Source organism: Syngnathus leptorhynchus, chromosome 1 (genome assembly GCF_054491065.1).
Source record: "Syngnathus leptorhynchus isolate UIUO chromosome 1, UIUO_Slep, whole genome shotgun sequence".
In the NCBI taxonomy this organism is placed as follows: Eukaryota; Metazoa; Chordata; class Actinopteri; order Syngnathiformes; family Syngnathidae; genus Syngnathus; species Syngnathus leptorhynchus.
The window spans coordinates 11,471,271-11,482,418 of record NC_141195.1 but is presented as its reverse complement, the minus strand read 5'-3'; the positions used below and the strand labels follow the sequence as shown (position 1 = coordinate 11,482,418).

The following is an 11,148-nucleotide window of genomic DNA, read 5'->3' as shown; positions in this document are numbered from 1 at the left end:
AGCAGTGCAAATGTGGTCAGCAAGCTGCGGCTATGCACCGCTAGTGTATACAGAGCAATGTAATCAGCCACACAGCACCAGGAAGGCTTGGATAGGCCAATAGTCATGGAAGAAGTACATTGCCACAAACACAAGAAACAAAGGAGAGTGAGAGTGCAAGGCTTTTTTTGAAAGGCTTTTGGCAATGATCGATTTCCCCAGTTAACTCAATTTTATTTACTTCTTGTGGCAGTTGACCTCTGGTCACTTTTCAGCCAAACTTAGAGAACCACTAAGTGCTGAGACAGGCAAAGTCGGACTTTTGGGTCCTTTACTACAAACTAGTTGCCGATGGTCAGATTACTATAAACTTCGCACGCTGCTTGGCAGTTCAGTCTCTTTTGGCAGTCTATCGTGAGCGGTCTTGCAGCTATGCAGCAAGTGCAACCGTTCGCACATCTTAAGCAACGTGATGCTTATAACGAGTATTAGCAGTTGTACAAATCAAATGTTTTCTTCAGATAAAGACTTGGTTTTGTCTGCAGTTAAGTCTCGGCTTCCATACATACATACAGTTTTCAATTATTAGAATGAGGCAAACCTACTCTTAGCAATGTTAAATCCAAGCAGAATTGTAGATGGGTGTGAACATTCCCATCATCCTTTTCTCTCGGTAGAGTACACGTGAGTGGTAAGAGGCTGTACGGTGTTAAACCAGGACAATGAAAGAACAGGAACCAAATTCTAGAGCAACCCAAAGTGGAATGAGTGCAAAGTGAAGAGAGAATTCAAATAGAGATAATTGGTGGAATGAAAAGCCGTGGCTAAGGAAGCGAGTCGAGGCGGCAAACTCCCTCCCTAACTCTTTCTATGGCTCACCTTTCCTTCGACCCCTCATCATTGATTATCTTGGGCCCATTAGGGCCCATTGTTAAAAACAAATCATTAGGGCCGCTCAATGGGCTTAGAGCCTGGCGCTCCATTTGTCTGGCCTTAAATGGCGCTAAGCTCGCCGAGCATCTGCCAGGCAAGTAGGGAGGGATGGAGAAAAATAAAGGGAGGAAGGAAGTCGAAAACATGGGGGCTTAAAATGGGGATGAAGAGAAGGAAGCCAGAGCAAAAAAGCAAAAAAGCGGAGAAGGCGAGAGGACGATGTGACGGAGAGAGAGAGAGAGATGAAGCAAGATAGGGAGTGAGGCGATGGAGAGAATTTGAGATAAGGGAAGGGAGGGGAGGGAGGAAGGACGGGCGGGCGGGCGGCGAGCAAGGAGGGAGCCTCATCCATTTTAATGAGCTTCCTGTGTAAATGTGTTCCTGCGGAGAAGGAGCCGAAGGCGGCCGCGCGGCGCTCCTAATCCCCCCACGCTCCCGTCATTAAGGGCAGTCCTGTCACACACACACACACACACACACACGCACACACACACACACACACACGCACACTCACACACACACGCATACACAATCTCACAAAACACACATACGCACACACCTCGCCTGGGCTGCTTCAGGACAAGAACGCTGTCGCCACTCTGACAGGTCGTCACACACGAGTGAATTTCCCAGAAGCCCTTGGCCTCACTGGCGGCACAGCGAGACCCACACACACACACACATACACACACACACACACACACACACGCACACACATGCACGCGCACACACAGGCTAACCATGGAGCTTTGCGTTCTTATGAGTCCACCTTGCATTTGTACGGTAGGAATGTATGGAAAGGCCAAAAAGAAAACATACCAAGGCACGCCACTTGTCTGTCCAAATTGCGCTCTAAAGAGGGAGCAAAAGAATGAGAGATGGAGGAAGGGAGTGTCAGGCGCGCTGCTTTCCCGCCTTCCCTCCCTCGCTCTCCGTGATTAGGCCTAATTATGGTGGCGCAGACGCCTGGCAGCCCCAGTCATGCAGCTTTAATTGACCGTTATTCATCTGTGGCCTAACGCTAGGCAAAGGTGGGCGGCGCAAAGAGACGGAAGAAAGAAAAGGGAACATCTGAGAGGCGGCAGTTGAGGCAGTTTGGCGTGCGGGGGAGCGCTGACCGCGGGTGGGGGTTGATGGCGGTTTTTGCGTGAGCCGCGGCGTGGTCTCGTGGAGCTGCGCGTCGCGAGGCTAATTGCTTGCCCTGAGGGATTAAACCAGGTGATTACACACTGGGTGGTGTAATTACATAAGAAGCGGCTAGTGGGGCCCCCAGCCCGCGGCCCTGGGGTCACGCGCCACAGCCCTCACCCAAGATTAATTGGAGCTGCCACAGGAGTGCAAGGCGCCGCCGGAGAGAGCGGTTATACGATTAGCATTAACATTTCAGCGGCACAGGCAATCGATGAATGCTTTTCACCCCCTTCCTTATACTCACACACACACGCACGCACACACATGCACGCACGCACTCACACTCAGACCAATAGCTCACAACCATCACAGACCCTCGTCCCTGCATGCGAGTGTTCCGTCCAAGCTGTTCCGCTCCCTCGCCACTAAGCCAAGCAAGAGACAAGCAGGCGCTAGCTAATTTGAACATGGTTACAAAACAATATTTGCGGTTGCACGCGTCCCGTCGTTGGTTCCCACTTTGTTTTCCTCTGTTCCATTCCCATATGTGTCTGTGTGTGGCGACGGGCTCACACACAGCTGAGTGGTGCGAGGACAGAAAGGCAGCGGAGACCAATGTTACTATATCGAGAGAATTTGAAAGTAACACTTCCAAAATTTGTTGACCAGACCTGGCTATGGTTAATTTAATCGTCATCATCGTCATTATTATTTTTACTATTTTGTTTTTCCTGACGAACATTGCACACAAGTGGTAATCTAGGTCATCCAAACAGAAACACTCCGGCTAAACGGTGTCGTGGCGTTAGCAACAGAGTCCAAGAGTTAGGGTGGAGTCCACCCATAATACTGGTTGAAGCATGGTTCTGAATCTTATCTTTAATTTGCAAATACCTAAAATAGCTCAAGTTATAATCTGATGATAATGTCATATAAGAGCAGCTGTTGGCTGTCGCAATATGATGCCATATTCATTTGTTCAGATTAGTCGACTTGTGCTATCGGGTACTAGTTGACTAGCAAAATAGTTGTTCGTGGTAGTCCCAGTTGAAAGACCCCAATGGAAAAAGGCATATCCTTTGCCACCTAGCAGGCTGCGAGCGATCTTCTTCACCTTGTCTCCCTCAAGCTAAAATACACATTTTGACACAGTCAAGAGGTCAAGGTGCAGAAGCCTCATTATTCTTTCAGCTTAAAAAAAAAAAAAAATCTCCTAACTCTTGGGATGTTCAAATAACTGGGAAAAGGAATGCAGGAGAGCATAACTTGATGAAATGGGGAGTCATGAAGAGGGGATGGAAGAGCAGGCGAAAAGAAGGGCACAAACTACACCCATTTTTCATGGAGGACATAGAGAACAAAAAAAGATGGTTTGGTTAAAAAAAAAAAAAAAAGGGAGAGAGAGACACTGAGTGGGAGAAAGGTGAGAGGCGCCTTCCCCCCCTTGACGAGGACAAAGGACGAGGGGGATAATGGAGAGTCCTTTTCAAAAGTTGAGGTTGCGGGACGCGCCATCTTTTTAGCAGCATCAATGCTGGCCTGGAAAGCGGGAGGGAGTGAATGGGGGCATCAAAAGGGGAGGGGGAGGGGGGTGACGGGACGAATAGAGGCGGGATGAGTGTTAATTAGAAGGTCCTTCAGCCCGTGGCCCCGGTCAAGATGCAGGGGCCGCCCCAGCTGTCAGAGCATGACACACTGGCATTGTGCATTCAGCTCTCATTATGTGTGCGCGTTTGTGTGTGTGCGTGTGTGTGTTTGTGTGTGAACGGGCAATGGAGGGTACAGCAATGGCCAGCGGTGCTTGCTGCAGCCTGACAAGACTGATGAGGCACTTGGGCGACGTCGGGGCCTCTGGAACACGGCTGATAAAAATATACCGTACACATCGATGTGGCAGCACGCACACGCACGAGAAGGGTCGAGGCGCACGACGAAGCGAGAAATACAATAATATGGTTGTTGGAATGAACGCAGGGCCCTTTAAATTCAAACGAATTTTCTTTTCTCATTTGCCTCCACAGGGAACTGTCCCAACCTCCGGCCCTCCTATCACCTGCGACGGCCCCTCACATCGCGTTAGGACCTCACTTGCGGGCTCCTTTCCTTGGCTTGCCCTCAGCTCTCTGCCAGGCCCCAGGTGAGTCATCATTTGACAGTTTAACACCTTTTTCGGCTTGCTAATGCGTGCATTTGTTTCCAATGTGTGGTTGTTAATACACAGAGGTGTCTCGAATGTCACACACAACAACCTTTGTGTAATCCAATTTCAAAGTCAGTTTGCTCAAACTCTCACTATTAGAAAATATACCTTTAAGTTGTTAGTTATTTCCACGGTGAGCCACTTGCACGATTTATCAGTGCAGTTTTTATACCGGATAACCATCCTGATGCACTCATATTATTTTCATCTGGTGTAGAACCGGCCTACACTGCAGACACAAACCCGTGCTGTTTATTGCCACACTAGGTACCTCTGCTAAAGTCTACATTTAAGTAATAATTTAAGATTGTAACCAATCCTACATGTGTTTATCAATTATGAAAATATTTGTATTCATCAGTAACTCTGATGAAATGGCAGGTCTATTGAGAGAGTTAGACGATGAAAGTCAAGCAAGCTACTTTGTATACATTGTATTTCTTCTTCTTGTCAGCCATATTGGAGGGATCAGCCTGAACAAAAGCAAATAATGCTTTTCTCCATCACAATGAGTTGAATTTCCTTACACTTTTAACGCTTTGCCATTGCTAACACACTCTATGAATGAATGAAAAACAAAACATTTCTGTTCATCCGAGACGCTTACGAAGTTGAAGTCAGATAAAATTGCTGGTGTCGGGTGGAATCCTCATTTCACGTTTGTTGATTCATAACATCGCATTGTCGAAGAGAGCAAGGCATCTTCAACACCACCTGTGTGTGAATGGTCAATAATTTGAAAAAATAACAAATAAATAAATAAATAAACAAATGCCAACAGTAAAAACTAACAGTTTTGAGAAACAATATGAAATGTACATAATTAATTATATTTTCATGATTTATTTTCCTCTACAACAGGTTACAGTTTCCTGCAGCCGGCTCAAGCTGAAATTTTTGTGCGGCAGCAGGAGATACTGAGGAAGCAGAATCTAGCCAGGTGTGTGGATGTTTGTCAATAGCAGAGCTAAAAGTTGTTTGTGGATTTGAGAGTCTTGATTTTTTTGGGGATAAGTCATTCCTACGGAAAGTGCATTGTAAAAAGTTGACATCTGACTTGATGAGACTCTTTGTCTGCGTCAGACTTGAGATGTCAGCCGAGTTACTGAGACAGAAGGAGTTGGAGAGTCTTCACCAGCGACAGCAGCAGCAACTGCTGAGCTCCGACCCGCTCTCCGTTCTCCCCGCCGGCCTGCCCTCGGACCACCCGGCCCTGCGGAGCCTTCAAGACATCCCCGAGGGTCATCCGCTACGAGAGGAACTGGCCCGCAGCTCCAATGCCATGCTGTTGCTTCGACACGGGGCGACGGCGCCCCTGCTAAGCGCCAACCAGCATGAGCAGCCCAAGACGTCGTCCACCCACAAAGACGCCCAAGCGCAGAGCTCCACCACTAGCTCGGACGCTGATAATTCCAGGAAGGCGCTCCGCCGGGGCCCTCAGACTGAGCTCCGCGTTGGCCATCGCAAAAGAAGAAGAGAGGACAGAGGAAGCGAGGGAGACGAGGACATGAAGGACTCGGACAGCGAAACTGAAACGTGTGACGAGAGGCGGGGAGGCGACGGTGCTAAGTCGAGGAGTAAACACAAGGACAGAGGGAGTAGAGAAAGAGACGGCAAGGGGGCGCGTGACGGCACCAAGGACAGCCATGAAAGCTCAGGCCGGCTCAACGCACCTTGTAGTTCAGCTGGCAGCGACTCGCCCAGTCACCACCTGTTCACCTCAGCACTGGGAAAGTCGGATGTCAAGCTCCAGCTTCCGCCTGGATTTGTGCCACCTCTTCCCGCTCTTCAAGGACAGTCATTGCCCTTTGGATTCCCCTACATCAACCCTTACTTTCACATGGGTGAGCTGTTCACACACACACATACACGCTCACACGCACAGACACACAAGACTAAAAGGCAGCATGTGAAACCCATTAGCGTCACTTTGTGTGCGTATCTGGCTCCCCAATTGGGGGCCTGCCTTTGACCCTGACACAGCATGCCAACACCACAGCCACGTGGGAATTTGCTTTCTTTTGTTCCAGAGCAAAATTTTGAATGAGATCGTTCAGATAGTGGCCGCAGACTTCCAAAAAATAGGCCAAAGGTTTGCAGTATACTGTCACTCCCATTTGAAGTTTTTTGTCAAACTGAACATCAAATACAAATATAAAAAGATATTAATTCCAACCTGAAAGTTCAACTGCTTTATACCTTCTCCTTTACTATTTGTTTAACTGTGTAACAAATAACTAAATCAGCTAAATTTTGAGGATTAAAAACATTTCTCATGTGTCATGTTGTAATCTGTTTGTTTTCCTTTGTATTTAGTTATTTTAATGTATCCTAAAATGCTGTTGAGCTCATTTGAAAAGGGCACCTTTGCAAAAATACTGTTGGTATTAAATGCTGGGCTGGAATGATCTAATAGCAATTGTAGTCATTTCACTGAGGTCAAATCATTTGTGATAAGAGTGCCACAGAAAGAAATAGCTCAAGGCAACACCGAACATGTTATTTCCAAGAATATCTTGTATGAGTCTGTAGCAATTGTGAAGAAACACAACAGTCCTCAGTCTCTCGTGTTTTAATTGATCCTCCAATGACTGCTGCTCTCAGGCTCTATGGGAGGTCTTTTCATGGATGGGGAGGACTCGGTTCCAGCCAACCCCATGGAGGACTTAAGCAAGTGGAGTGTGGAGGACGTATGTGGCTTCATAAGCAGTCTGGCCGGATGTGCTGAATACGCTCAGGTGAGACCGGTCGGACAACAAGATAAGAGGAGAGAGACAAAAAGGAGGACAAATGGAGGCCAGGGGCAGGCTGACCAATAACCACAGAAGTGTGCAGTCATCACCATAGCGTCGGGCCTTATGCCCAATGAGACAGGTTTATTGAGAAGTGTGCGCATGTGAATGTGTGTGTACATACTGTGTGTGTGCACTTTTTTGTGGATGTAGGTGTTCATTTGTGGAACTGTAAACCTCTTCATTATATTTTGCTCCCTGCTTCATGGTTGCTGAAAATAACCCCATTACAATTTTAACAAACAAATAAAATTGTTTATTTTGATCGCCTACTGCTCGATGACTGCTGGGATAGGCTCCAGCACGCCCGTGACCCCCATGGGGACAAACGGTATAGGAAATGGATGGATGGATGGATGGATGGATGGATGGATGGATGGATGGATGGATGGGTGGATGGATGGGTGGATGGATGGATGGATGGATGGATGGATGGATGGATGGATGGATGGATGGATGGATGGATGGATGGATGGATGGATGGATGGATGGATGGATGGATGGATGGATGGAAATAAAGACTTGATTTATATTTCATTAATTGTAACTTTAAAAATCTGAACTCGGACCCAGGTGTATTTGCACACGCAGACCTATACCTCGGCAAACGGTGAATATGTATATTACTCCAACATTTGTCCTTGACACCACTTATTGTAATACTTTCCTATTCAAATGTGACTGACAGCATCTTAGGGCAGATGCTAAGTGGGAGCAGCCAACTCAATGCAAACCGTGTCTACAACACATGGAGACAGACAATATAAGAATACTTGTAGATATTTTTATTTTTGCAAAATGATAATAATAATAATAATAAAAATAATAATAATAGTAATGTTACTGCAGCTTATTGAGTCACATTTTATAGGACTTAAAATAGTTGTTTGTTGAATTGGCAGCATTATGAGGTTTTACTATAGAAGGTGTCCAGGGGCTGTAAAGGATTCATGTATTTCCTTTCATTTCAATGGGGAAAGATAATTTGTCATTCAAGTGTTTGAAGTGAAGGAACATCTCCAAATTGTATTTCTTAATTTCGTAAATAGTTAAACAGTCATCAGATTGCAACATGAAATAGTAGTACCACATGAAGATTTTGCTATTGAGATAAAATAGCCACACCAGTCTTCAAGCGCGACGGTGATGAAAAATAAAAAAAAATTAGGAATGAACCTGTCAGTCGTACGTCAAGCTCGTGTGTGGGTGCGTTGTGTGCGTGCGTGAGTGTTTGCAGCTGAAGTGGCTGTGTCTCCGCCAGGTTTTCCGGGAGCAGGTCATTGATGGGGAGACATTAGCTCTGCTCACTGAGGAGCACCTGCTCGGCATCATGGCACTAAAGTTGGGCCCTGCCCTCAGGATTCGCTCGCAGGTACACAGACTGGAGCTGTGCGTGTGTTCGTGTGCGCCAGGTAGTAGATCCGAGAAAGTCAGCGTAGTGTAGACTCCCTACTAGTAGCCTGCCCCAAAAAACAAGCCTTCTCTCTCACTCTCTCTTTCTCTCTCTGTTGGAATCAAAGTGTATGCAGGATGTAGCTGCCATCCAGTCTTTGCTGAATCCTGTTTCCTCCTCTCAGGTGGCGCGGCGCATCGGCAGACTTTTCTACATGACCGGATTCCCTCTGGCGTTCCCCTTTCCGCCCTCGGCCAGCTTGCGCCCCTCGGAGCGGGATGGGGAGCCCCCGGGTGTGCCCGCCGACACCCCCTCCTTGCCCTTGACCCTGCTTCAGAGACCCGCCTCCACGAGTGAAAGCTCTTCTCCTTACCGTGGGCCCACGCCGGGCTGCTCTTCACCCAAGCAGGAGAAGGCCAACGGCTCTACGGCGGTGGGAAGATAAGGGCTCCCTCATTCGCTCGTTCGCTTGAACTTCCGGGCCTTAAAACAGAAATGGAAGGGACAGGAATAAAGAAGGCGACATAAAGGACAATGTGGACTGGATCCTGGCCAGTGGCTGAGTCTGTGCGGAATCCAAAGAAAGTGGCTCGGGAGACGCACGAGGCGCAAAAAAGAGACAGCTGGTCACAGACAGCATGCCAAAAAAGAGGCCACAAACGCCACATTCTTGCAAGTCAGACAAGCCAACGGCAGCGGAAAGCCGTCCGTCCGTCCGTCCTTCTTTCTTTCCTTCCTTTCCGTGCGGGCTTTTTTTGTCCACCTTCTTTTCTGTACTTGTTCACTGCAAGCCCTGCACAATCCAGGAATAAGACTCATATCCTTCCTTCTCGTCCTTGTCCGGCCTTGGGGAAGCTGTCGTCGTGGTCTCTGAGGCTGGAGCGGCGCCACGCTAAAACAAGCTCCGTCTTATCACAGCAACTATGCATTCCACTGTCCCGATACCAAAGATGACCGGATGAGTGGAATTGAAACCATGTTTCTGCTTTTGTTTGCATGAAGGCTGACGGACAGAAAGAAAGCGAGAGTGAGGAATAAATAATGCTAGTGCCTCAACATGAAGCACTCCATGGTAATGAGAATTATTCGGACCACACTGACAAGAAAAACAAATTGCAAAAAACACATCTTAGTTTTGCAAGAACTAGCCCTGAATTTGACAGAAGTAGCCTTTTTATATTGAGAGAAAAAACACCATGATGAGAAGTATTCGTATATATTTTGAGAATAGTGTAGATCATTTTTTATAACACAATAAGTCAACTGTTACAAGAAAAGTAAAAGAAAATACACTGAATATTAAGAAAGAATAAAGTCGAACATTACATGACTGAATAACAGAGAAAGTCTGACAATTACAAGAAAAAAAATCCCAAAAAGGGAAATACACAGAAATAGTTGAATGCACCTGCATTTCGACAAATATTAAACTTTTCCTTCTGCAAAATCTGTGGCCAATCTTTTCAATTGATTGATTGATTTTTCCCTCAGTGTGGTCCTAATAGTCTTGCTAGTAAAAAAGACGTGTGTTGCTGGAAACGATAGCTCACATCTTTGGACACTTGTGTTGACTACTGTGGGAGGGTTTGAAATAATAATGAGAATAATAAGAAGAATGATGAATCGTGCAAAAATGTACAGTCATGCTTGAGATGAAAATATCCCGACGGTTGCATACGTGGTACTTTCAATTTTTTGCTAAATGTAGATGCACGAGAAAAAAAAAAAAAGTTTTTCTTTACTAAAGTAATAATAATATTAATGTGACTCGCTGGACTTTTGTGGTACTTTTGTTCATATATTTTTCTCTCCCTTTTTTTGGACATTTTTTAAACTAATATTAAAAGGCGCTCCAATCTTGAATGCTACTTCAGCATATAAACGAGGACAAAGTATTTATAGGACGTAAAGTAAATGAAGCAAATTATATGTATTATAATTAACCCCTGAGACGGATTCCAAAGATACTTTTATTTTTCTTTTGGTTGCAGGGAAAAGAAAGGCACAGAGCTCTTATTGCATTTTTTTTAAATCTACGCAAGCAATTGATTCAAGTGGTCCCTTTAAAGGTTTTTTCTTCATCCTATTTTTCTATTCACCGCACGGGTGAAATAAATAATACAGAAATGACGCCTTTTGTCTCTTGTGGTGATTGCCTTGTTCACTGTGGATGTCTTTTGGTTTTCGAACGCTTCAACATTGAGTCTCAAGGCAGATGGGTTCAAATGGGTTTAAAGAGTGAATTCAGATTTCAACGAGGGTTGGGGTTACACTAGAGCGGTACAGCATTTAGATTAGACTTGGGTGGGATTGATTCCCACTCGGTGTGCATTGTATGCATCTATACGTGCCCAGTAGCTGGCTGGCGACCAATTCAAGTTCTACAATCGTCTGCTTTTGCCCCAGCGCCCTCTGCAACCCTGACCAGGATAAGTGATGTTGACAATGGATGGATGGATGGATACTAACACTGAGTTAAGGTGTCAACATGAAAGTTTTAAGGTGAGGTCAAGCTTTCAAATTACGTTTATAGAGACGTTAGGGTTTCAAGTCAGGGTTTGGTTTTCAAAATTGGGCTTCAAGTCACGAGTCTGTATCATGTCTCAAACTAAATCGTGGATTTCAATCAAATCCTGCACCTCAACTGTGAGGCAGACATGCTCAACAGTGCGTCACAGTGCCCGCCCAGCAGGAACATTAAGAGGGGAAAAATAGGAGCA

At 46.0% G+C, this 11,148-nt stretch overlaps 1 protein-coding gene across 2 annotated transcripts in view; it reads left to right on the top strand.

The window, feature by feature from the left end:
- Window positions 1-10,549, top strand: part of samd11 (sterile alpha motif domain containing 11) — a 44,621-nt gene extending 34,072 nt beyond the window's left edge. The window contains exons 8-13 of one of the 2 annotated variants that reach the window (XM_085925258.1): window positions 4,065-4,180; window positions 5,105-5,183; window positions 5,327-6,087; window positions 6,848-6,981; window positions 8,273-8,407; window positions 8,613-10,549. In XM_085925258.1, coding sequence (XP_085781384.1) covers window positions 4,065-4,180; window positions 5,105-5,183; window positions 5,327-6,087; window positions 6,848-6,981; window positions 8,273-8,407; window positions 8,613-8,873 — 1,486 coding nt within the window. In that variant the 3' untranslated portion in view covers window positions 8,874-10,549. The remainder of the gene's footprint in view (window positions 1-4,064; window positions 4,181-5,104; window positions 5,184-5,326; window positions 6,088-6,847; window positions 6,982-8,272; window positions 8,408-8,612) is intronic. The other variant, XM_085925257.1, reaches the window with a different exon arrangement.
- The last annotated feature ends 599 nt before the right edge of the window (window positions 10,550-11,148 follow it).